The sequence below is a fragment of the Phyllopteryx taeniolatus genome, chromosome 14 (assembly GCF_024500385.1).
Source record: "Phyllopteryx taeniolatus isolate TA_2022b chromosome 14, UOR_Ptae_1.2, whole genome shotgun sequence".
Classification (NCBI taxonomy): domain Eukaryota; kingdom Metazoa; phylum Chordata; class Actinopteri; order Syngnathiformes; family Syngnathidae; genus Phyllopteryx; species Phyllopteryx taeniolatus.
This window is the reverse complement of record NC_084515.1, coordinates 9,739,233-9,766,689: the sequence shown is the minus strand read 5'-3', so window position 1 is coordinate 9,766,689 and position 27,457 is coordinate 9,739,233. Positions and strand designations below refer to the sequence as shown.

Sequence of the window (27,457 nt, the reverse complement as noted above, 5' to 3'; positions counted from 1 at the left end):
AGAATCCACTCCCGCCCTCCTGGATGCTGCGACTGCAATGCACCGCGCACGTTGCTTTCACATTAATTTTCACACTTGTTGATGGTTTGACCCTGAGAGAGGGGAGGTGCGCAGATGACGTCCAGCCCAAAGATACACGCTCGTCCTCGTCTGCCTTTGAGACTTTTTTACTTTCTGGTTGGACACCATCCTGCTAAGAATGACTTTGAGCATCTGAATTTGGGTGAGTATGATGAACTGTTTGTCACTAACTAAAACGGGGACAAATGTAGTGAGATGAAAGAAGAAAAGCAGTCAAATTTAAAACCTTTGTTTTATTGTACTGCAAATAAGGGTGCTTTCAGGTCGATATTAATTCATTGTTTCGTGCTGCAGTTGTAACAGTCACAGGTGGAAGTGTTGTGTTCACTGACCTGTTCAGAAACAGGCCAAGATGAGATCCTCACGTGCAGCTTTGACATGGTGTGCCCTCAGGTGAGCAGAGTGCATTACAATTACTAAATGACTTTATATTTACTGTTATGTACAATAACGGTCAAAAGTTTGCGGTCAACCACACAACTGATTTTTCTTTTTCTATGAAAACACACCTTTGTATATATACACTACCAATTGGATGTTTGGGGGTCACTTAGAAATGTCTTTATTTTCAAAAACTTTTTTTTTTTTTTTTTTAAACACAGGCTATATTATTGATTAATGTATTGCAATCCTTATTGGGAAAAAGTGTTTTCCTTTAAAAAAATAAAGAAATTTGTAAGTGACCAAACTTTTGAAATGTAGTTTGTTTTGTACTTTATTCAGTACAAGGGAATCAGTATCTCAGTTTGTCATGATGTATTTTATGGATTCTAGTATGCATTTTATATTCAACAATATACTAATCATACAACGATTTCATACAGAAATCAACAAGAATGTATTTTAATCTTGTTTGTATAAGTGGCAAGCAGATGATTGTGATTTAATACAAAATGTACAGCATTTTTACATATTATTTATTTAAAATTATATTTAGTTAAAATTCACAAAAACATAGATTTTTTAAATTAATTTTGTTTTTTAGAAACACATCTCATAATGGTTATAATGTTATTTAAGTTGGACTTTATAATATGAATTTTATACAGAGCAGTGAAAATGAATGTGAAAATAAACCAATCTCATAATCCTTAGTGTGTTGCGTTTTTGTTTTTTATTTGATATTTTATAATTAATCCAGAGTATGGAAATAGCTACATTCTTAGTATAGTGCTGCCTTGAAATACGAATGACCTGACTGAGTTTTTCGAGATTCGAGTCCTCGTTTGAATGATTTTTTACAAGCAGCAGTTTATGATGGTGAAAAAAAAAAAAAAAAAAAAAAAGGCTTCAAGCTGTCTAATGCCACTCACAGTTTAAAGTTTACTGTCAAACTAAACATAAAATCAAGAGAATTACACATTGGATATTTAAAACAATCACATCATTTTCTGTTAAAGTCCTCTATCTTAATGATAGCACGTAACGGGAAATGCCATAGACAGGCTAATGAATAGCATCTATTTATTTTATCTATATTTATCCGTTGTAACAATTTAAAGAATGGTTACTTGAACAGAAAACGGTGCAACAAGACAAGCAAAAACGACTAATATTACTGCAGATTAATGAGTGTGTAGTTGTGAAACTATTTTTCATTTGTCTGCATGACTATTATACTGCCGCCCAGTGGCCAAGACAGAATTAGCCGCTGCAATGAATGGACCATGATGCACTGTTAAGTGCAATTTTATAGTTATCGTCCTAATTAAAAATCACATTACAAAAATAAAAAAATGAAAAAATGGGGGGATAGGCTGGATACATGCCAATACATTTTCCATTCACTTCAGTTTTGAACACAAATGTTTTGAGTTACGAGCAAAGTCACAAAACAAATTAAACTCATATCTTAAGGCACCACCATAGACTTGTTATTCAAGTGCTGTTTAATTTCCTCAGTAGTTTTGTTGCCTGTGATGTGATGTGGCTGGGATGTGCAAAGTTTAATTGGCCTATGGGGCACAGCCAATTGTGCTCCATGAAATCTGTCTAGCAACAAGTGGCTGGGAAAACATGACATGCTCTGGAGCAACTTTCCTTGTTTTAATGCTAGGTAACTCAAATTTAATTCCAGTTGAGAAGTCTTAAGATGGATCACAGGTCATTTGTTTTGGAATTTCTAACACTGCCACCGGAAGAGGAACTGGATTGTTAAAAAGTACATTAGACAGGTTATGTAATGGTTGTTACCCCACCAAATGTGTTCATTCAATACTTTTTTAGGAATGTACAGCAGTTAAAACGATCCTAAACACACTTCTTGACTGTTTACGCAGACGATCAACACATCTGCAGACTTGCAATTTGCAGACTGTATAAACTGAAAAATGGCCTTGTACAATCTATATACTGTATGAAAAGCACTTTTCCCAAATACTATTAAGTTCATTTGGATTATTCTGAATATATCCATAGCCACACAATAGGGTCAGTGGGGTTGACAGTGGGGAAAGTGTGGGTGTTAAGAAGTGGGATCCACCCTGACTGTGAGGCAGACGTGCGAACCACAACTCCAGCTTGTTGCCTCAGTCTGAACGATGTTCAACAAAGTTCAATTTTTCATTTTAAAAATTACTGATCTGACTGCAGACGAGACTGCAAACATTTTTGGGAAATTTGGCATTTATCTCATTTTAAATAACTAAAGGACAATAAGTTGTATTGGATTCTATTGCCAATAAGATAGGTATTCAGTGAATATGAATTTAATAGCAGTACTGTTTTACCTTTGCAGGTGGATCCTTGTCCTGCTTGTCACTGCAAAGCAGCTTAATGCAGTAAGAATTCCCTCTCTCTAATTTTCTGTAACTGCTCGCTTTAAATACAAATAGCTCACCAGTAGAACAGCTGCACTTGTGAAGCAGCACTACAGCCTACTATAAATATGACACAATGCTATGACTGTTTAATTCGACCACATTACACTCTAATGTGTTTATATAGTTTTCTGTCACCGTGTAGGAATATATTACAGCCACCTTGCAATGCATCATGGTATTCTGTAATAGCACCTTGCCTTGAACAGTGGAGACTACCATGTCCCTTTTTCCTCCATTATCTTTTCGTGATGATGTCAGCTGCAATTATGTTGCAAAGCATCTCCGTGACACATGTTGAAAGCCAGTTTTAGTGCATAATGTAAACGTTATTACTGTGTCATGACTAGATTTGTATAAACCCGGCCATACAGCTGTACGATGAGAGCAACAACTTTAATCATCCAACAAGTGCAGTTATTGTACTTAGCAAATGTTAATATGTGGATATTTACATCACACTAAACACTGCACAATGGAATTCAACCAACATTTTCCAAATGGAGTTTTGGTGTTAACACCAAGGGCTCTACAGTCGGGACTGGCATCTGTGTTGAGGCAGGTTAGACCTGGTGTCGGTAATTTTGTGGACCGGAGCACCCCGACGCATCTGCTGTGACGATAAACATAGAACCATATACATAACTTTCAGAAAAGTGTCTGGCTCCTCAGTATAATATCAGCAGTACAATGAATTCACTATCAATCACATACTCTCTACTTATTGTAGGCCCGCTGCACACCGAGCGACGCAATTCAACGTGACAGAATTGGAAAGTTGTGTAGAAATTATAGTCCACGATTCACACCCGCAACCCAGGCGATTGACCTTCACACACAGACCAACTCGCTGCAGTGGAAAAATAGAACAGAATAGAGTAGAACTTTATTAATGATGACCTGCGGCTTTTACACTTTTTACACAGTAGGCCACAGTAAATAGACAGTATATTAATCTATCTAAGTATTGGGTTGGGTGATGTTGTGACCGACCGCACAGTAAAATGTGAGATTGGTTTCAGTTTCTCGTGTATAAACTCCTCCAAATATTTTGCACTGTTGGCAAAACATTTCTTAGTGTTTGTCAGAGCAGTAAATGTCTGCGTTTCGAGTGGGAAGGGTTTGCCTTTGGAGGTGGAGTGTGGGTTGTTAGCAACCTATTTGGAGAATGATAAAGGTTTCTGCAGCTCTCTCATCAAGGTCAGGGTCCTTATTTAGCCAATTGGTAAACGCTGAACTGTTGGAGGCATTCCTGCAGCTGCTGACTTTCCCCAGGGAAGTTCTTGTGTTTATTTTCTGCAAAAATCCAGAGTATTGACCTAATCAGGACCTGATGTTGGGTCCTTGACATACCATGTTGTTTGTTGTTCTTATGCACACACAAACACTTCCACTTTTTTAATCTCACTAAACAATAGCTTCTAATTGAGATATATTTTTGGGTCCCTTTTTTTTTTTTTTTTTTTTAGGGAAATGTGGAAGGGCCATGTGATGGGAGAGACTGTTCTGTGTGCCGATGTCTTCCTGCCAAAGGTGCACGGGTAAGGAGTGTATCTAATCAAGACTGCTAATCTATCCCATGCAATGCAAAAATATGACAATGAAAATGATGATTCCCACATCCACACAGCTACTGTGACATAGAGGACTCATACATCCTTTTAGATCTCTACCGTATATGTAACATTTAGATGTACACAGTAGACAGTTTTTTATAGCGCTCACTGAAGCAGACCAAGCTTGTAATCTTTAACGCCCTCTGTTGGGGAGAAAAAGGTTATACTGAATTATTGTGATCAGTGTTGCTATTGGACATTTAATTATCTATCTGGCCACTTGTGCTTTTCAGCAATGCTATGTGTGTGGTTTTTTTTTAATTTTTACAACCAAAGTTTGACAGTTTGGTTATTTAGTTCTTTCGTCACTACAGAGAGGAGCAGCTGAATGCGAGAGGAAGATAACTTGGTCATAAAATTAATTATTTGCCTCCCCCGAGTCAGTAAATTTGTCAGTAAATAAGAGACGAGAGCATCACTATTCAGTGAATATAGTTTTTGTGACGTTTTTGTTTAGTGGTGTGCCGTGCAATTTTACTGATGTAAAATATGTCTTGGCACAAAGGTTAGGAAACACTACTTTAGATGCAAGGTATAGACATGGGCGGCACGGTGGCCGACTGGTTAGAGCGTCAGCCTCACAGTTCTGAGGACCCGGGTTCAATCCCCGGCCCCGCCTGTGTGGAGTTTGCATGTTCTCCCCGTGCCTGCGTGGGTTTTCTCCGGGCACTCCGGTTTCCTCCCACATCCCAAAAAACATGCCTGAATTGGAGACTCTAAATTGCCCGTAGGCATGACTGTGAGTGCAAATGGTTGTTTGTTCCTATGTGCCCTGCGATTGGCTGGCAACCAGTTCAGGGTGTACCCCGCCTCCTGCCCGATGACAGCTGGGATAGGCTCCAGCACGCCCGCGACCCTAGTGAGGAGAAGCGGCTCAGAAAATGGATGGATGGATGGATGGTATAGACATGTGTTTTGAATAGGTCTGGAGCAGTCCAAACTCGTAATCTTTGATGCCCTCTGGTGGGGACTCAGGCCTTGTGCTAGGGACCACAAAAACTGGATACACCCTGGACTGCTCCAGTCAATCGTAGGGCACATATGGACAAACAACCATTCACATTCACAACTACGGACAATTTAGTCTTTAATGAGCCCAACATGCATGTTTCCTGCAATATGTGAGGAAGTCGGAGTACCCGGAGAGACAAGAGCGTCTGCCTCACAGTTCTAAGGACCGGGGTTGAATCCCCGGCCCCGCCTGTGTGGAGTTTGCATGTTCTCCCCGTGCCTGCGTGGGTTTTCACGGAGCACTTCTGTTTCTTCCCACATCCCAAAAACATGCATGGTAGGTTAATTGAAGACTCTAAATTGCCCGTAGGTGTGAATTTGAGTGTGAATGGTTGTTTGTTTATATGTGCCCTGCGATTGGCTGGCAACCAGTTCAGGGTGTACCCCGCCTCCTGCCCGATGATAGCTGGGATAGGTACCAGCCCTCCTGCGACCTTAGTGAGGAGAAGCGGCTCAGAAAATGGATGGATGGATAACATAACAATGTTTGCTACAACAATGTAGCAAACTATACTCCACCAGGGTGAATAACAGCTTCTTTGTAGGGATCGCCAGGTAAATCAGGCAAGCAAGGACCTCGGGGTCCAATGGGACCATGGGGCAGTGAAGGCCAGGCTGGAGAGAAAGGCAGGTTGGGAGCACAGGGATCACCAGGCCCAGAAGGGCTCAAAGGAGCCCGGGTAAGCTCTTGTACAGTTATACATAAATATTAGTTAGAATTGTCATGAAAAATGGGGTGGATAATTTATTATGCTTTTTTTTTTTTTTTTTTTTACTTTCCTGGATATTTTAGGGCAAAACTGGAGCACCAGGTTTTCCTGGTCACGAGGGCTCATTGGTGAGTTTAGCATTATTCACGACCCCCCCCTTACTTCTTGCACAATCTTTAGAAGGCATCTAATCATGTTTTTAGGGTCACCCTGGAGCGGGTGGTGAGCCTGGTTTGCCTGGAGTGGACGGCTGTGAGGGGGCTCGGGGTAAACCTGGGGTCCCGGGTATTCCTGGCCTGGATGGTCTGCATGGGGCACCTGTGAGTAGAACATCTACGCTTCTGATATTTCACCCATGACCAAGACTTTCATTTATTTATCCTAACCAAAATGTAGAAAATTCCAAATACAACAGGCAGCTGTGGCTTACGCTAGCTCCCAGCATTTCCAAAACACTGAACCATGAATATTCATGTTTTATATATTTGTTTATTTTAACCTATCTTCATTATTCACTGAAAAACTGACTCTCTCAACTATTTCCTATTTTTGTGCTCAGGCCAAATCAAGAACTGTTTTAAACAGTGAGTTGAGGAGCTTCATTTAGACAAAAATACTCATTTGCAATTACAGCAAGGTATAAACCTTTTTGCTGGGATTGTTGATTATTAGCAGAGTTTTGCAATTTGCAGCATATGTAGATATCATGGAGCTCATTCATGAGATTAACATCCAACGTGAATGATCAAAATGTAATCATGTAATGCGAGTTTGTGTCAACTCTTTTGAAAATCCTCTGTGTGTTAAATGCATATGCAGTATGAAGTAATAGTGTCTCTCCTTGTTAGGGATTTCCTGGACCAAAAGGGCTTAAGGGAGAACCCTTGTATACTGATTCCCTTCCTGGACTTCCTGTACGATTCCTTTTTAAAAAAGTTCATTTTAAACATAAGTCCAGTAATCATTACTATTTCTATTCATGCCATTTTGTTGTTGTTGTTTTTTTCTCACAGGGAGATCCCGGTCGACCTGGAGATCGTGGTCTTCCTGTACGTTTGTTCTCTTCACATTTTGACAGTATAGCGGAACCTTTAAAATTGAAGAATGTTGAGAATTTGGAGTTCTTCCAAATGTTCCAGAAAAAAATGGGTGGATTCTTTGCATCTCACTGACAATCACTAGACTCCCAGAATCAGGCTCTGCTCCCTTTGATCGGAAGGAGGGTAAAAATTCAGCCTGATTATTAGTACTGTATGTGTGTACCCCACTTAAAGGTTGCATGTTTTTTTTTGTGATGCTACCACAGAAGGATACCAGTCATGACAAAAGGGAAAAACTGTTAATAACTATAGAACCAGAAATTGAATTTATTTCCATATAGGAAACAGACCTACTACTCAGTACAATATGAGTAATACAATTAATAATGTAAATAAGATACACAAATATATTTCACCAAGCAGATGACATGCTGACCATACTACCACTTCAACCAAGGGTGTCCAAACAACAGCGCAAGAGCAATTTGCGCTGTTTTATGTACCTCTTGTGAGAAAGCAACATGTGGAGAGTTTGTCCCCGAACTGCATTTAGTGAAATCTCAAAATATCCTCACTCTCTCCTTATTTTCAGCTGTTTCCTCTCTTTGTGGGAATCTGCTTCTTGCTTGACGTTCACACCATGTTTTTGGGATTCGATAAAAAAATAATGCAGTTCAATATTCTCTATGTGGAACATCAAAACACGATAGTCTCAGTTTTTCCAATGCAGCGAGAAAGATGACTTTGCATGCCAACTTGAGTCAAGGAAAGGACTGCATTCAACTTTGGAGGTTCGACTGTACATTAGTAGCCCTCAACTGTGTGATAAAATAAAACAGAAACGGCACTGTTAAAATCTCTAAGAATAATATATTGCATTTCTATTCATTCAGGGCCCAGTAGGAGACCCTGGACCTAAAGGCTACATTGGGGCTCCAGGCCCACCTGGAAATCAAGTGAATATATTTCATATGATGAACTGGAATACAAATACTACCATTTAGTGATCATAAACGCAATTTTTGCTCGACTTAGGTCTCGAGAGGGATTAAAGGTATCCGAGGACCACCAGTGAGTTACTTGCTATACAATCATTGCAGCTCCACGTCACAACAGGGATTAATAAGCCACATAAATAGGATAACAACAATTGTGTTTGTAACAGGGGGACCCTGGAAGACCACAGCCAGGCACAAAAGGAGACGACGTAAGACACCTATTTTAGTTTGAGCTTGTGATTGTGTGGTGCACATCTCTTCGCCACTTTCCTTCCATGGACTGTACCAGGGTGAACAAGGTCCGCCCGGTCCAGAAGGACCAGAAGAAGTCATTGAGTTTCCCCCAGATTTCCTCCCACCCAAAGGTTACAAGGTGTGTGTGAATCCTTGCAAATTTTCTGAATGATTTGGGAAATCATCATGAACATTTTAGTCCTTTAGGATGAATTTCTCTTTACAACTATCCATTAAATCCTCTTCTATGCTTTGTGTTTTTTGTGTCCATTTCAGGGAGACAGGGGTCCTCCTGGACCATGTGGACCAAAGGGCAAACAAGTGCGTTGAAATCTTCTGGCACAGATATAAAAACATGAGGGAATTTATAATGATTGCTGTATTTTTCAAAAGGGTGGGCAAGGAGACTCCTTCAGTCAAGGAATGAAAGGAGAGGAAGGATTTCTTGGTTTCCCTGGACCTCGGGCAAGTCACTTTACAAGGATCACACATAGGAAGCAAGCTTAATGTTAACTCACAATGGGAAACGCCATAGATAGGCTAATGGAAATTAGCAAAGGTAATAGGGTCATTTTAAACCATCAAACAAGTTTAGCCTTACTAATGTCACTTTGACAAAAACAAGGCAGGAAATTACACATTCTAACACATTTTCTCTGATAACTGGAAAAAATTTGTACTTCTCGAGTTTAGCTCTGGTTTTAGTATCATTTGCTGACAAGTCAACACTACCTGTGTCTCACTACTACCACCATCAGTCAAAGGCATGTGCAGTTTTTGTGTAATATGTGCGGCTTATTTATTGGTACACTCAACAGATCGAATTTAACAGTATTCTTACACTACTATTTTGTTTCCTTTTTAGGGTTTTTCGGGGTCACCTGGCAGTTCAGGACCTTTAGGACCTGAGGTACAACCAGCAATAGATGACTAAACACAATCCTAAACCTACTGTAAGAAAGGTAAACTTACATATGTTGATATTCAGGGTTTACCAGGGGATAGGGGGCTTCCAGGTCTCATTGGAACAATTGGACCAAAGGTGAGCTTTCCCAATAAATCCTTATTTTTGAACTGTAAGTGAACATGATACAGGGCTTCAATTGTAAAACTGTAAGGTGCACAATTACAAATGTACTGTAAATATAGGAAGAAAATTCCAAATCTCACCCACCCATGAATCTGACTTTTGTCACATTTAACAGGGCTATCATGGAGATCCAGGTCTCCCTGGTCCCTTGCAGTATTTGAAAGGGTCTACTCTCAGAGGTGAGATTTGAAGTATGTACAAGACTGTAGACATGAGGGGTGGGACAAAAAAACAACACCAAAAATGATATATTGCACAGTACAGTACAGACTGATGTCCAAGAAAAGTTGTGTCGTGCCAAATGACACGTTTGAATTTTATTTAGTAATCATGTCTGCCTCATGGTTCTGAGGTTCGGGTTTGAATCTTCGCGTGCGGAGTTTGAATTCGCCCTGTGTATTCAATATTTTGCACACATTTTAACAGAGTTGGGAGTAAGTCACATATGTGCAAGTCTCACGCAAGTCCCAAATCACTGCGGGAAAAAAAATGAAGCAAGTCAAGCGGAGTCGCCACTAAATTTCAAGCAAGTCGAGTTAAGTCATTACTTGGTTTAAACAAGTCGCAAGTCAAGTCATGCACGCTTGCTCTACTCTCAACATACTGTATATTGGAGTGTTAATAAAAAAAAAAATTCATAATGTTTTTTCCCAATAAATCATAACACTAAAAAAAGTATTTGCACCTTATACAAGTTAAATGAACAACAACTGAGATTGTGATTGATTGAATTCATTGCTCTGAATTGGTTTAAAGTTGTATTTCAAACTCAGTTGAACTCAACTTAATTTCCAAATAAACTATGCTGCGTGCTTTTTGGTGACAGCCTTGTAACTCCTACGGTTCTTAAGAAAACACCATTAAGCAAAAGCCAAGACTGTTTTCTGTTGGTCATATATAACTAGATGTGTACCTTATGGGTTAAAGGAGAACTCTAGAGAATTGTCATTAGATTAAAGGTTATGTTTGATATGCTGTGGTCTCAATTATAAAAACATAGTGCAGACAGCTTTATCAGAGAGCCAACCCAACAGATGACCATTTGATGGTGACACTTCAATAAACACGTTCAGTAGTATGAAAATTATATTCACACATAGCTACTCACAATTTCTATTGTACTTAGTAAGTGGAACGCACTTTTGTCAACGACATTTTTATTGCCGTGATCGTAATGCAAAGTGATCTGTTACAGCAGACTACAACGCACCTGGCTGGCATCTTCTAGCTCTTTCGTCATGCTCGCAAACGTCACCGCACTTTTTTATTTTTTTCCCCCATCTCCACAACACTAGCAACGCCGCTTCACTTCTGCACACACATGATATTTTAGGGGCTACTTTCTGCTCTAGAGTGCTAGAGAGAGACAAACATGTGACTTTTGCGTGCCTATGAACCGAAATGAAAGGTTCCGACAATTATCATAAAGCATCCCACTCCAAGTTACCATACGTAGCTGTACTAAAACGTTCACAATCACATTATTTTTTATCGTCCCAAACCAGTCTATGAAACCAGCTAGCTACTTTGACCAGCTAGCTAAACTGTTAAATTAGCTTACCTGTCTTTTTGAGTTTTATATTTACGGATGAAGTTCAACATTGTTGTGTCTTTAATGCACGAGTTGGAAGCCTTGCAGGTTGCCTTTTTTTTTAATAAACTTCATCGTCAAGATAATCCTTGAATCCAAATTGTATTATCTTTGGGGCTCCTTCCATCGTTGTTCATCAAAGTGGTCATGTCACAATGGCAAGTGCGCAACAATGCAGACTGTGTTGCAGTTTGGCGCAAATGATCCCCCAAACTGTCACAATTAAAACGCAGATTTCCAACTCTAAACCAGATGGCTTGTCAAGAAGAAGAAGAAGAAGAATCATCTTTTATTGTCATGAACATGCATGCATGCACACGAAATTTGTTCTCTGCATTTAACCCATCACAGTGAACACATACACATGTTAGTGGAACACACTGGAGCAGGGGGCAGCTGAAGCGCCCGGGGAGCATTTCGGGGTATCAGTGTCTTGCTCAAGGACCACACACCACAGCTGTGAGTCCGGGGGATGTTGGCGGATGGTCCAGTCGGGGTTTTGAACCTTGGTCCCCCACGGTGGCAGGCGATGACCTTAACCATTGGGCCACGGCTGCCCATGTAGATGTAGTCATGTAGATCAAGTCGAAGTCAAGTCAAGTCTCTTCGCTACCAAGTCAAAGCCTAGTCAAGTCTTTCTTAAGTGTTTGGCAAGCAGGTCGCAAGTCATAAAACTGGCAACTTGAGTCATTTGACTTGAGTGCCCCCATCTCTCCATTTTAATATGCATTATTTTATATGCACAGGAGAACAGGGTGAAAAAGGCTATCCTGGGAATCCTGGATTACCAGGTGACCCTGGAGTAATGGGTATGCATGGACTTCCTGGCCCGAAAGGACTACCATTTCCAGGTTAGAAGTTTCTGGTTGGTAACTTTCAGCTGCATGACTTGGTGCACGATTTGTGAGCGTCTTTCAGCCCAATGTGTATGGTTCAGTTATCAGCATACTGTATTGTCTGTTTTCCTCACTAAATGAAATAATACTTGTGTACTGTGTGTTGAATACAGATTTTGACAGATTTTTTTAGTTACTGGGTTTGATACCTATTGCTACATACGGCTTGGTGCTAAAGAGAGGAAGGATGTATTCAAACACACATGATTGCTTTGCCTGATCTTTATAAAACTTCGTTTTATTGGCTAGATTATCTGAGTGTGCCTGGTCCTAGCGGACCTCCAGGTCCCAAAGGCTTTAAGGGAGAGCCAGGGAGGTACAATGACTTAATCAATCCACTCCCAGGACCAAAAGGAAGAAAAGGACTCGGTGGGATTAAAGGTGTCACTGGACTTCCTGGTCCTCCAGGTATAAAACACCTTCAGGTCACATCTTGTAAATTGTTTTGTGTATATGACGTAATCTAACACAAAGTGTGTTTCGTGGGTGATCAATTCAGGGTGCGGCGGTGAGTATGACGCCCTTATTTAAAACACATCCAATATCAATGTATCTATGTTGAAATTACAGGGCCTTACATTTGTGTTTGGTTGAGCCCATAGACTATATATGTGAGCCTGGTTATCCAGGTGACTCTGGTGATAGAGGACCCCCAGGACCTCATGGAAACAAAGGCTTCAAAGGATATAAAGGTGACTTTTGTCCGTTTGTTGTGAATTCAAATGTTCATACATAACAACGGTGTTTACTAGTGTAAAGAGAATTTCTTGTTGTACCTTTTGGGCATGATTGCCATTTGAACACTGAAGAGAACAGTATTGACTAAGCCATTTTATCAATGATCCCCGTAGGTTGTGAAGGAGAATGTAAATGTCGGTTTGTTCGAGGACCGCCTGGTCAGCGTGGTTTTCCAGGAGCTCCAGGATTACCGGGAACTCCAGGGATTGAGGGAGACCCAGGACTGAAAGGAGAAGAGGGTCCCACAGGGCCACGTGTGAGGACAATGGGCTAATCAACATACAGTATAAAGTGCTCAATGCATTTATTAGACCACCTGCCATAAAAGTGAAGACTCTTTCCATTTCAGTAAACCCTTACTGTTTTACCATTTTGAACAAAAATTTGTCATCTCTAATAACTGAATTTCCATTTTATACCAAAATTTGAGCCGACTCACTGGGCTACACTGAGAAGATATATCTTCCCAGCTATCATCGGGCAGGAGGCGGGGTACAACCTGAACTGGTTGCCAGCCAATCGCAGGGCACATACAAACAAACAACCATTCGCACTCACGGGCAATTTAGAGTTTTCAATTAACCTACAATGCATGTTTTTGGGATGTGGGAGGAAACCGGTGTGCCCAGAGAAAACCCACGCAGGCACGGGGAAAACATGCAAACTCCACACAGGCGGGGCTGGGGATTGAACCCCGCACCTCAGAACTGTGAGGGTGACGCTCTAACCAGTGGGTCACCGTGCCGCTCTCTCTCTCTCTCTCTCTCTCTTTCTCTCTCTCTCTCTCTCTCTCTCTCTCTCTCTCTCTCTCTCTCTCTCTAGGTGTATTAATCATTACATATGCATATAATAGTTTTAGTAATTAGCATTGTTGATTTGGGGGAGTCTTGGCAAATACTTTACATTGTGTGTTGGTCTAAAAAATGTGCACACCGTATGTTGAAATGTAAATTGTCACACAGTTAAATTCATGGTGTTATAGCTGCAATCACATCTTGACCTATTTTAACTCTTTTTATATTTTATTGCAGGGGGTTAAAGGATATGTGGGTTTAAAAGGAGTAAAGGGACAAAAGGGGGATGATATTATTTCAACAGTTAAAGGTGAGAAGGCCCAAAATTGTTAAAAATGACTTCTAGCACCCCTAAAACACAAGCTTTTTTTTCATAACTAAAAGGTCCAAAGGGAAACCAAGGAGACACTGGACATCCTGGTTCCACTGGACAACTTGGTAAACCAGGACTAGATGGTCCTCCTGGGCTGGCAGGAGACCCTGGACCACCTGTAAGTAGTATGTTTTAAATACTTTCTATATATATGACTTAATAGTATTTTGTGCATGAATTTTAAAGACTACGATACTTTTTTTAAATTGATATTCACACATTTTCATAGGGGGCCTCATATATAGGTAGACCTGGTCCCAAAGGAGACCCAGGTATGTTTGGTTCTAAAGGTCTTCCAGGGATTCCGGGGCCCCCAGGTCCTGTTTTCCAAGGCCCCCAGGGTACAGCAGGACCGAAAGGAGACCAAGGGTATCCAGGCGCTCAAGGAATTCTTGGGCGAAAGGGCCCTCCAGGTTGAATACATTATTAATTCAATCGATTTTTCCAATTTATAGTCACGTGAATAATTCAAAAAGCATTTTGGTGCCGTATGTCATTAGGTGACACTGAACTCTGTTGCCATGACAATGTGACTGGATCATCGGGTCTTAAGGGAGAACCTGGTTCACCAGGTAAGACAGTACCTGCAGACCTCTCTGACTTTAAGCCATGTTCTTTGTTCTTGCTGCAGTACAGTACTTTTGTTCGTTTGAATCCTTATAGGGATTCCAGGTGAACCTGGAAGAGATGGCCTCCTAGGAGCCCCAGGACTTCCAGGACCTAAAGGCATGAACGGAGACGATGGTGGAATTGAAGTGATCGGATCTCCAGGTTGTCAGGCAGATTTTAAAATCTACTATAGCTGAAAACATTTTTAACTAGCAAACATCTTGTATTTCTAACAGGGCCACAAGGTTTAAATGGAGATCGAGGTGACCGTGGTATGACTGGAAATAGCCTTGATGGTTCTCAAGGCACTCCCGGACTACCAGGACCACCAGGGAGGAAAGGTTGCCCTGGAGATGTGCTCAATGCTTTGCCAGGTCCTCCTGGTCAACCTGGCCAACCTGGAGATAGAGGGAGAAAGGGAATTCCTGGCAGTCCAGGAAGCCAAGGGTTGCCAGGTATGGGGACATATGACAAAAATGAACTCAATCAGGATCTCAAACATTTGACAACATTCACAGGTATACAAGGCCAACCTGGACGGCCAGGTCCAAAAGGAGAACAAGGATTTAATGGGGACCATGGAGCTCCAGGACTTCCAGGTCTACCATGTATATTATGTGAGTTAAGAGGACCTCCTGGACCCCCAGGTCCTCCAGGAAACCCTGGACCGAGAGTACCAGGTGAAGATGCAGCGCAAAATCTCCCAATTATGGATGTGGTTCGATTTCTCTCCAGCTCAAATGAACATTAATTGTAATGTTGCATCCTGTAGGGATTCCTGGTCCAAGGGGCCCAAGGGGAGATCCAGGCCCATCTGGTCATGGCCATGTGGGTGTACCGGGTCTCCTTGGTCTTCCTGGTATACCAGGCCCAGCAGGACAAAGAGGCCCTGCTGGATCTCCGGGAGATCCCGGGAATGATGGTTGGCTAGGACAGAAAGGTGAACCATGTTAAATCTCCAAAAGAAACTCACAATGAAATGAAAAGTACAGTGAGAAAGGAAGCACTTTAGTTCTGCTGAAATGAGAACTTCATTCTGATTTATTCTTGAGGTGAGTTGGGGTTCCCTGGCAGGGATGGGGACAGAAGCTTACCAGGGCCTCCCGGACCTTCAGGACCCAGAGGCAAGCAGGGGGAAAGAGGCTTTATTGGTCAACCAGGTGGCACAGGAGAACCAGGATATCCTGGTATTAAAGGTATTTATAACATTAGAAGGTTTCACTTCAGTTGCTGTTGACTACATTGTGCCTAATGGTTTGGAAATGCCAGCCTCCATGCAAGTGCATGTACAGTAATGGAAAATGTTATTTATGTACCTTACTTTAATGTATAGAATCTCCAATTGTGGCACCATTCAGGAATATGTGGCCCCAAAGGATTACCTGGAGAAGCAAGACTTGTGAGTTTAACAAAGGGAGCACAAGGAACCCCTGGCAGAAGAGGACATTCAGGCCGACCAGGACCAATAGGCAATTGAGCAATCCTTTCCCAAATTATACAGAATGATTGATCATTTTACAGCAAAAACAAATTTCGAGTAACTCATGACAAAATTACATTATTTTCTTTAGGTGCAAAGGGCCAAAGCGGAGGGCCAGGTGATCCAGGACCGGAGGGGTTCCCTGGTTCACCAGGAATTAAAGGTGATGCTGGTGTACCAGGGAGACCTGGGATACCTGGAGATTCTGGGGACCCTGGATTGAAAGGTTTTCCTGGACCAAGGGGATACCTTGGGAATGATGGAGCTCTGGTATGGATCTGAAGTGACCTTATGTTTTTACAGTGAAACAAATTAAATGATACCAAAGCAGGACAGGTGGAAGGAACAATATATAATGACAGAACTATCAACAATGCCTGTGTTCTGTAAAGGGAGATCCAGGATCAAGGGGGCATCCAGGAATTCCAGGGGTTACAGGATTTCCAGGTGCCAAAGGTAAGTCCGAATGTATAAAATGTATTTAACATTTAACAACTGTGAATGAAAAAAATAAAACTTAACTATTCTGGTTATCATATGATAAATTGAACTAAAGCACACAAAACCTTTTACAGGTGACCCAGGAGACTCTTTTGGACAACCCGGTAGCCCAGGGCCGAAAGGAATTAAAGGGGAAAAGGGATTCAGTGGTAAGTCCCCGTCCATCGCAGGGGGTTACATTCCAGTCGCCTCCCCACCCCCCGCCCCATTTAGTGAAAAAAAAAATTGAATTAACTTATTTAAGTACACGCTAGGCATGTTTTTATAACATTTACTTTTTAAGGTCTTTAAACACACTTTTAAAACAAACACATTTAAACACATATATTGAGAGAGCGCAAGCGCAACGGATAACACAAAAAATATTGTACAATCAGTATAAAAAAGTGTGCAGTAGTACTGTACTCACCAGTCACCAGTAAAGATGACCACGATGGTGCTGAAGCTTTTCAGCAATACATTCTCATTTCAAAGACGAAATAAAGGTGTCTGTGACGTCACAAAAGAATGTAACTGTGCCTCTTACTATTTACAAAGTGTATATGGCGTTCCTTTGTAAAACAATACTGTAAACAATGGGGGGTCCTTCTTGATGTCGCGAGCTGCGTTGACGACTGTAATGTCAGGCAACAACAGCGTAACGTTGTCCTTCCTTTAACATATTGTTAACATCTTCCAATGATCACGGGGGACGTTAATCTGTCTATCTCACATTTATTGTAAATCAACAAAACACAGCTGTGGCCTAGAGCTGATTTCTTAGACCATCTTAGATCCAATCCTTTAAGATGTTGCACTCACTTCAACATCGGAACAGAGTCAAAACAAAGTCACTATAGCTATTCTTACTCATGCAAAAATAATCAAAACATGACATCAATCAATAATGTAATGATGACTACTTGCATGTAAGTAAAACTGAAATGCTACATTAAAATTTTACTGTATTGCTAAAAAGAGTTTGTGGGCATTAAAACAGATGCCCTGCATTAGATTACCTATACAACATGCAAAGTCCACACATGAAGGTTGGTGCTAAGATTCGAACTCTAACCCTCAGAACTCTTAGGCAGACGTGCAAACCACTACTTCACTATCCTGCAACTGCCAACAAATCTGAAATAAATCGTGAAAACAAGCATCCTACAGGGTGAGGGTTACTAACGCCTCATATCTCTTTTATCCAGCACCAATTGGGGATCCCGGGGATCCAGGCGATCTAGGTCCAAGGGGATACTCGGGAATGCCTGGACAGCCTGGCACTCCTGGTGAACCAGGAATACACGGTGGATTAGGTGATTTTCTGTGTCTGTTATCTTTGTGAACTACTTCATAAATAAGTTTAATTGTTTATGTTGGTGCTCAATGGGAAGCCACTGGGTGTAGCGTGAGCTGGGTGGAAATGAAGCCGGGGACCTTGGAAGTCCGATTCTTGGCTACAGAAGCTAGCTCAAGGAACGTGGAACGTCACCTCTCTGATAGAGAAAGAGCCTGAGCTGGTGTTTGAGGTTTAGAAATTCTGTCTCAACTCAACACACAGTTTGGGCTCCACTGCCAGTCTTCTTGAGAAAGATTGCAGTAACTCCCACTCTGGAGTTGCCCCCAGTGAGAGGCACCGAACAATGCACCGAACAATGTGGCAATACTTATGGCCCCTACGACAATATGTTGGAGTTCACCCCAGTAGAGGTGAATGGGTCCTGACTATTGTTTGTGCCTATGCACCTTTTTGGACTCCTTGGAGGGGATGCTGGAGAGCACCCCTTCTAGGGACTCCCTCGTTCTGCTGGGGGACTTCAATGCTCATGTGGGCGATGACAATGAGCCCTAGATGGACGTGACTGGGATGAACGCAGACCCTCCACCTCAATTTGAACCCGAGTGTTGCTTTGTTAATTGACTTCCTGCTAGGGAGTCCCTCGTTCTGCTCGGGGACTTCAGTGTTCATGTGGGCGATGACAATTAGCCTTAGAGTGGGATGAACGCAGTCCCTCCACCCCGATTTGAACCCGAGTGTTGCTTTGTTAATTGACCTTTGTGCTTTTTATGGATTGTTCATAATAAACACCATGTTCAAACATAGGGGTGTCCATTAGTGCACACGTCCATACACGCACTTGCAAAATCTCAGATTCAGGAGGAGCAGTGTGGTTTTTGTCCTGGCCGTGGAACAGTGGAGTGCCATGTCCAGGGCGAGGAAGAGATCCTGTCCCAAGTGGAGGAGTTCAAGTTCAGTATCTTGGGGTCTTGTTCACAAATGAGGGGAAAATGGTGTGGGAAATTGAGAGACAGATTGGTATAGCGTCTGCAATGATGGTTCGGGATCCCCCCAGAAGAGATGGATGAAGTGGCTGGAGAGAGGGAAGCCTGGTCTTCCCTGCTTAAGCTGCTGCTCCTGTGACCTGTCCTCAGATAAGCAGAAGAAAATGGATGGATCGATGGCCGGATGGATGTTGTTATCCCTCATTTATGTCATTTATGACATTTTCTTTATAGGTTTTCCTGGGCCTATTGGCCCTCCGGGTCGTCCAGGTGTTCCAGGTGTTCAAGGTGATAGTGGGTATGTGGGGCCCCTTGGTCCACCAGGCCCAACTGGACCTTCAGGTACTGATGTTGACTAGTTGACTATTGCAACTACTGAAACATCATGACAATTATATATATATATATATATATATATATATATATATATAGTTATGGATTCTTGTTTTGGCAGTTATTATTTTAAAGTATTTATAATCATGATTTTTTTTTTTATAATGCTAATGATAGTGATTCTTTAAAAGGACTCCCTGGGCCTCCTGGTCTTTCTGGACTGGATGGTCTTCGAGGACCAAAAGGGATGAAAGGAGCTTGCGGTAGTGGAATTTTAACACTTGCTATTTACTACTCGGTTGTTGTTCTTCAGGAAGATTGTCTTTTCAATATGTATTCATTTGTCATCCCAAGGAGTAACTTTTCCTGGCCTCCCAGGACCGGATGGCTATCCTGGAAACAAAGGTTCCAGTGGACTGCTGGGCCCTCAAGGACCCTCTTTTCCAGGGCCGAAAGGCCTTATGGGTCCACCAGGTGACTCAGGTATCAAATATCTAACAAATCAAGAACAAGATAACATCACTGCATCAAGAAAACCAAAGATCTAAGAAAACAGTTTTCAGATGAGGCAAAAACAATATATGCGAGCCCTAAGTTGGTCAGTACTGTTGGAGGCCTGTTACAAATAAACAGGAAATGGGAGGCATGCAATAAAGAAGAAGAAGAAGAAGAAGAATCATCTTTTATTGTCATGAACATGCATGCATGCACACGAAATTTGTTCTCTGCATTTAACCCATCACAGTGAACACATACACATGTTAGTGGAACACACTGGAGCAGGGGGCAGCTGAAGGGCCCGGGGAGCATTTCGGGGTATTAGTGTCTTGCTCAAGGACACCACAGCCGTGAGTCCGGGGGATGTTGGCGGATGGTCCAGTCGGGGTTTTGAACCTAGGTCCCCCACGGTGGCAGGCGATGATCTTAACCATTGGGCCACGGCTTATTAAGACTAAAATAGGTTTTAGTCTTAATAATTACTTGAAATATTTAACTGGAATCAATCTTTTATAATTGCTGATGCTTAATTAAATGTTGGATTACATTTCCTACACTTCTTCCATTAGGTCCTCCCGGTTCTCAAGGTGAACCTGGTTACCCTGGGAGAGAATGTGACAAACCTTTGCCCGGACCTGTTGGAGATGCAGGATCTGAAGGGGCTACTGGGCCCCAAGGTATGTTCATGTGTTCCTTTTGTGTGTTGTCACTTTTACTTGATGTTATACTCTTTTTGTACTTAGGTCCTCCTGGGCAGCAAGGTGAACCAGGCAGCCTTTTTTTCCACAAAGGAGATCCAGGGCCAAATGGCCTACCTGGGCCTCCAGGCCGAAAGGGAGATAAGGGCTATCAAGGAAATCAAGGAGCTTCATCATATCCAGGAATTCCAGGACCCAAAGGTTAAACCCCTTAAACTATGATTTAAAACTGTGATTATTACGATAATCTTAAATGTATTCATGAGCCTAAATTCATTATCTACAGGTGAGAGAGGCCCTCCTGGCTCCAGAGGTTTTCAAGGAGCTAAAGGACTAAGAGGTGATCCTGGACCCTTGGGGAGGAAAGGAGTAACTGGCCAACCTGGAGACATTGGTGTGTGGCACAGAAGCTATGAGATATGCTAAAGGATTTTTTAGGACTCTTCACAGAGTGGAACTGGCTCGATTAAAACTGAGGCTATCCAAAGACATCACCCTATTATAATATTTTTTCCCCATTTCTTACATCAATAGTTGCACAGGCACACATTCCTAATGGTGAATAACTACTTTATGTCATGTACAGGTGCCAAGGGTGCCCATGGTGATTGTATTTCTGAACCCCCAAGGAGAGCTCCAGATGGCCCTCCAGGACCACCTGGATACGCAGGACCCAATGGGTTCCCAGGCGCGATGGGTCCACCTGGGCGTAATGGATCTAAAGGTAAGAGAGTCTCATATTTATTCAAACGTGTATGTCTGGAGGCGGCACGGTGGGCGACTGGTTAGAGCGTCAGCCTCACAGTTCCGAGGACCTGGGTTCAATCCCCAGTCCCGCCTGTGTGGAGTTTGCATGTTCTCCCCCGTACCTGTGTGGGTTTTCTCCGGGCACTCCGGTTTCCTCCCACATCCCAAAAACATGCATTGATTGGAGCCCGTAGGTGTGACTGTGAGTGCGAATGGTTGTTTGTTTGTATGTGCCCTGCGATTGGCTGGCAACCAGTTCAGGGTGTACCCCGCCTCCTGCCCGATGACAGCTGGGATAGGCTCCAGCACGCCCGCGACCCTAGTGAGGAGAAGCGGCTCAGAAAATGGATGGATGGATATATTTCCTGGCGGGTAGAATCCTCGCAACTCCAAAATTACACATTTTCAGGAAATAAATAAAATGCCATTTTACATGAGTTCCCAAAAAACGCTTTGTTCAAGTCGACTTTTTTTTGTGTATGTGTGCCTCGCAATTGGCTAGCGACTATTCCAGCATGTACCTGGCTTCTCACACATTGTCAGCTCCACCTCACCTGTGACCCTAATCAGTGCTATAGAAAATGGATGGATGGATGGATGGATGGAGTTATTCGGCCTTAGTGAATGCCTGTGCTCGACTGAGAACCATTCATTCATTGTTTATCTCTTGTGTTCCAGGACCAAAAGGTCCATTTGGTTCTTGGGGCCTCCCTGGACCCCCAGGACCTCCTGGTATTGATGGTTCTATAGGTGAACAAGGAGATTTTGGTCAGCCAGGATTCATAGGGCCTCAAGGTGAGTTTTAAAACTCATATAATTCACTCAGGTTTTAATATTGAAGCCCACAATAAGAATACACGCAATATTCTCCATTACTCCAGAATAGGTAAATACAAAGAATTGACTTTTACAGTTCAATGATAAGCTGATTTGGTTTTTAAAATTTCAGCAGCAATTAAAATATATCTTCAGAAATATTTAACGGTTGTTAGATAGGCTTATCGATAGGCTTATCGATACGTTGCTGCGATTTACCACCTCTAATTACTTCTACAGTGAACCCCTGCCTATTCGCGGTTTGCTATTCACAAATTGACGTTTTTTTTTCTGTGGAATCAATCCTGAGCTAAAAAAAAAGTTACCTATAGGAGTTTGCTTCTATGAAAAATAGGCAAGAGTTCACAAGTTGCTTGTCTTGCATTCTTTTAGTCAAAACTGCGGAATGAAAACGTGTTTTTGAACTTCAAATTATTTGAATTACTATAGAAATTACTGTGTTAATGAACTAGAAGAGACAACAGATCCACGTACAATATATGACTGAGAGACTAACGTCCTTGTATGGGGGAGGAGCGACGTTTAGCCTGGGTTGTTGGTGAAAGTTAGGTTGAGTATTTGCCACATATGCATATACATGTGCACTTCTGGTGCATTTTTTTTTTCAACATCAAAATCATCTGTCAGCTTTTTTTGTGTGTAATGTTGTAAGATGAGTTTTATATTATATTTTAAGTGTTTTGGGATCATAGTTTGTGGTATATGGTAAACTATTAATATAGGCAATTACAAACATTTTAGGGGAGGTCTCAGTTTGCGGTTTTCTGTACTACTATGTTTTTGTTTTTTTCATGTGAATTGTGTTACACATCCATCCGCGCTCCAGGCAGCCCAGGTGGACATGGTGACCCAGGCGTGCCAGGTTATACGAGAACATCAAGCTCAGGCTTCCTGTTGGTTCTTCACAGCCAATCAGTTCAAGTGCCGAATTGCCCTGATGGCAGCAGTCAGCTTTGGGTGGGCTATAGTCTGGCCTACTTGGAGGGACAGGAGAAGGCTCACACACAAGACCTTGGTGGGTAAAACTGGGCATGATTGACACTTCCTGTCAATTCATTCACATGTCTAGGTGTGCAGCATTTTTGGCCAGAATTATTTAGGTGATGATACAAGCATGATCATGACATTTGGTATCAATATACTGTCTGTTTCTATTTAAGAAAAAAGTGCTAGCTGTAAAAAACATTGTCTCACACTCTGTACTTAGAGTAAGTAAGAGTACATATACTTGTTTAAAAAAAGGGCTCTAGTAAGTAATGATTCAATTCCTGTACTTAAGTAAAAGTAAAAAAGTACAGACTTTGAAATGTACTTTGGTACAAAAGGCAAAACGCTACAGTTATATGAACAATTATGTAGCTATACCATGGAACTTAGCACATTTTGCATCTAGTCATATTAGATTCCTGAAAGGTCAGAACTGTTCTCCCAAATACAGTGATAGCAGTATGGCAAAGAAACGCAACATTTATCTCAATAATAACTTCACTTTGATATGATATACTGTATATATTTTAAATTTAAAGCCTGCCACACAATGCATTTTTCTGCCAAATGTCATGCTTGTATTATCAAATGAGAGTTTTTTTGACTTATGCCCCCACAATATTACCTTGCTTCTTTGTAGGTCAAGCTGGCTCTTGCTTGCCCATGTTTTCCACCATGCCGTTCTCCTACTGCAACAAAGCTGCCTGTCACTACTCGGCTCGGAACGACAAATCCTACTGGCTCTCCACAACGGCAGCCATACCCATGATGCCGCTCATTGGCCACGAGATCAGATCGCACATCAGCCGCTGTGTGGTTTGCGAGACGCTTTTTCCCGCTGTGGCCTTACACAGTCAGGATCCATCAATTCCCCCGTGCCCATCTGGCTGGAGGAGCCTGTGGACGGGCTTCTCCTTCCTCCTTGTACGTGTGATCAGAAAAATTTACACATTGCCTCGTATAATTTGTTCTTTCTAATTTTAATTGGCAATCAAAAGTTGACAAATTAAAACATGGCTCATTATATTTGTTTATTAGTCTAACACACACACACACAAAAATGCAAAAATTTTCAGACCAAAATTTGACCAGATTAAAAAAAAAAAAAAGTGGACTTCCCTGACAGAATGAAGGCAATTACAACGCTTCAAACTTGTTTAGTGTTAGCTCATGCCTTGGCCTGGTTCTGGTCCTGACTCATTGTGTCGGGTAAGAAGCAAACGTATCTTTACTAATGCTCTGCACCAAACTTCTGGGTCATACAAAGTTGACCACTTCAATATTAAAATCAAATTCAGTCCTATGGCATTTTTCCATTTGTTTTTTTTGAAATCTGAAAATCAGGCATTTGTTACTTTTTTGCATAAGATTAAAAAACATTTTTTATTGTCAATTGAAAAGAAAGAGCAAATAATACATGGATTACTCATCACCGTTGAGTTTGTATTTGTCTTTTTTTTTTTCAGCAAACAGGGGCAGGTGACGAGGGCGGCGGTCAGTCTCTGACGTCCCCCGGCAGTTGCCTTAAGGATTTCCGAACTCACCCGATCATTGAGTGTCAGGGTGCGCGAGGGGCGTGTCACTACTTCGCCAACCTCTACAGCTTCTGGCTGACCGCAGTACGCCCCATAGATCAGTTTGTCAAGCCGAGGCCCAGTACCATCAAAGCTGCCGATGAGCAACGACGCAAAGCCAGTCTGTGCCAAGTCTGCCTCAGACAGTAGAGGAACTTTGGGAAATTTGGCCCAACTGTGGAAGAAGGAGGCTTTGGATTGCCTGATGCTCTGTTTATTTTTTGTTTTGAAAAATCCAATTTGGCAGAAAAATAACAAATGTGAAATAGAAACACTACTACAAAAACTACGAATAATGAAATGTCTACATCAAGCACACACTGAGGCCACGGACTATAACGGCTTCCACACGTTGCTCTTTGAGACCATCCATCCATCCATCCATCCATTTTCTGAGCCGCTTCTCCTCACTAGGGTCGCGGGCGTGCTGGAGCCTATCCCAGCTGTCATCGGGCAGTCTTCGAGCAGTGATTCCCAACCTTTATTGAGGCAAGGCATATATTTTACATGAGAAATATCACACGACACACCACGAAACAAAAATTTCACAAAAAGTGTTTACTCTATACTGAAATAACGATTACCTCAATTCAATTTACTGACAAATGTATTGAGAGTGAAATCGGGGCCCTTTTAGTTCAACACAAAGCTATTATTCCGCTGTATGAACGGCAACAGTCGGATTTACGGCTTAATTGTACCTGATGGGAACAGTGGGAGACTGGTTAGCACATCCGCCTCACAGTTCTGAGGGCTGGGGTTCAAATCCCCGCCCCGCCTGTGTGGAGTTTGCATGTTCTCCCCATGCCTGCGTGGTACATCAGTCTCCTCCCGCATCCTAAAAACATGCAGAGTCAGTTAACTGAAGGCTCTAAATTGCCCGTAGGTGTGAATGTGAGTGCGAATGGTTGTTTGTTTATATGTGCCCTGTGATTGGCTGTTTCAGGGTGTACCCCGCCTCTCGCCCGAAGATAGCTGGGATAGGCTCTAGCACGCCCGCGACCCTATTGAGGAGAAGCGGAACAGAAGATGAATGAAGGAATGTACCTGATTCCATCTAGTGGACGAGCATTTAACTGTTTTGCCTGTCACTTTACATCGCTGGCACAGATACAAAAGATGAACAAAGATAAATTAATTTTTGGGCCAATTAAGTGAAATCTGATAATTTCCCACAACACACCTGATGAACGCTCATGGCACAGTGGCTTGGAATCACAGTTCTTGACCATCCTTCCCAGTTCCTTGAACAGCATCCTCTGGATTAGTAGTTTTGTTTGGTGCTAAATTTGTTTTATAATATTTTTTTAAAATACAGCTTTACATACAAATTCAGCTTTTTCTTTAAAAAAATGATGGAATAAAATATAAAAATTGAAATACCATAATTTATTCTACGAAATCTATCAAATATTAAATGTGGCTTTGACGCAATAATTCTACGTCTGCCACTATTACTATTATTATAAAACCTATCAAGAATAAAACATTAACATCAACATTAAGCACATTGGACATGTACTAAGGGTTTCCGCTCGTGTTCCCTTTCTAGACCATCGTGCCCAGCAGCCTCCTTTGAATTGCTAGTCTTACCATGTGCTCAGTTTATTTTGCGTTCCAAAAAAAAAAAAAGGAAAAATCCGCCCAAAATACAAAATTAACTAAAATACGTTTGTACTATTAATGCTACTATGAAGCCTATCAACATTGAAGTGCTTACATTCGGAATGTGTTGCCCAAATTCTCAAGCAGCCTCCTTTGGATTGGTAGTCTTGCCTGATATACAGTTTATTTTGTGTTCCATAAAAGGCAGATTTACAGAAAGGAAGAAAAAAAGACAAAATATACCTTAACTGACCACTGGTAGCAATAGTAAAAGTACTGGTAGTATTTCAGTTAGTATTTGGGTGGCACGGTGAACGACTGGTGAGAACATCTGCCTCACAGTTCTGAGGACCGGGGTTCAATCCCCGGACCCGCCTGTGTGGAGTTTGCATGTTCTCCCCGTGCCTGTGTGGGTTTTCTCCGGGCACTCCGGTTTCCTCCCACATCCCTAAGAAATGCATGGTAGGTTAATTGACAACTCTAAATTGCCCGTAGGTGTGACTGTGAGTGCAAATGGTTGTTTGTTTATATGTGCCCTGCGATTGGCTGGTAACCAGGGTGTACCCCGCCTCCTGCCCGATGATAGCTGGGATAGGCTCCAGCACGCCCGTGACCCTTGTGAGGTGAAGCGGCTCAGAAAATGGATGGATGGATAATTCATTTTGTTGTTGAAATCACTTAATATTAAACTACTCATCAAAACATGAAGTTACACAATTGTAGCCTGTAAAAAACATTTTATGACAACCTTAGTAAAATACCCCTTTACCTTGCCAGAATATGGTACAACCCCAGTCACCTTTGCTATAAAAGGTTTTGGTTTAGTCCATTGCTGATTTGCCAGTTGGACTGAAAAAAGTGTCAATATGCCTGTTATGCGACAAAGGAAACCCCAGTGTCTGGTAACGCCAGAATGCATTTGTTTCTACTAAATGGTGTTTTGACATTGTACTAATTACCTAAAACTAAGTGATTGCTAGCATCTAAAGTAACACCAGTTAGCATTGCCTTAGCTACACGCTTTAGCCTAGCTCCTGCTTTAGTTTAGCACGTTTTCGCTTAACACGCGCTCAAGAGGAACAGGGAAACAAACCATGACAAACTCATTTCATGCATTTGTTTAAATCAACTTGTGAGTATGACTTAGTTTTAGAATGAGCTTTTTTTTTAAAACACATATTCTTACAGATGATGACTTTGCTAATTGTACATTATCACCAATGGATGATGGATGGTGGTGGCTGATAACTTGTCTCAGAACCTCATGTTTTCTATTTTTTTTTTTTTTTTACATGTCCTCACGGTCAAATACTAATGAAATGCTTCTTTTATTTC

General features: G+C 41.8%; 1 protein-coding gene across 1 annotated transcript; it reads left to right on the top strand.

Moving 5' to 3' along the window:
* The first annotated feature begins 2 nt into the window (after positions 1–2).
* LOC133488776 (collagen alpha-4(IV) chain-like) lies at positions 3–25,897 on the top strand. The gene is made up of 48 exons (XM_061797104.1): positions 3–223; positions 376–474; positions 2,819–2,861; positions 4,370–4,441; positions 6,073–6,207; positions 6,321–6,365; positions 6,441–6,557; positions 7,086–7,151; positions 7,251–7,286; positions 8,171–8,233; positions 8,313–8,348; positions 8,443–8,484; positions 8,565–8,648; positions 8,786–8,830; positions 8,903–8,974; positions 9,375–9,419; positions 9,498–9,551; positions 9,715–9,778; positions 11,937–12,041; positions 12,336–12,494; positions 12,586–12,594; positions 12,689–12,778; positions 12,938–13,080; positions 13,856–13,928; positions 14,003–14,109; positions 14,221–14,404; positions 14,492–14,563; positions 14,655–14,762; positions 14,837–15,055; positions 15,119–15,280; positions 15,373–15,540; positions 15,653–15,796; positions 15,959–16,069; positions 16,172–16,350; positions 16,473–16,536; positions 16,656–16,730; positions 17,769–17,876; positions 19,078–19,185; positions 19,368–19,439; positions 19,531–19,659; positions 20,244–20,351; positions 20,418–20,573; positions 20,659–20,766; positions 20,959–21,096; positions 21,798–21,914; positions 22,783–22,971; positions 23,584–23,867; positions 24,410–25,897. The coding sequence occupies exons 2-48, from the start codon at positions 434–436 to the stop codon at positions 24,665–24,667; spliced, it is 5,007 nt and encodes a 1,668-aa protein (XP_061653088.1). The 5' UTR covers positions 3–223; positions 376–433; the 3' UTR covers positions 24,668–25,897.
* Positions 25,898–27,457: the final 1,560 nt, after the last annotated feature.

Bases quoted from the DNA above. Each gene is read 5' to 3' on its own strand.
- LOC133488776 (XM_061797104.1), top strand. From the start codon at position 434: ATGAGATCCTCACGTGCAGCTTTGACATGGTGTGCCCTCAG. The intron at 13,081-13,855 runs GTGAGGACAATG...ATTTTATTGCAG, and splicing joins AGGGTCCCACAGGGCCACGT to GGGGTTAAAGGATATGTGGG. The intron at 19,186-19,367 runs GTACTGATGTTG...ATTCTTTAAAAG, and splicing joins AGGCCCAACTGGACCTTCAG to GACTCCCTGGGCCTCCTGGT.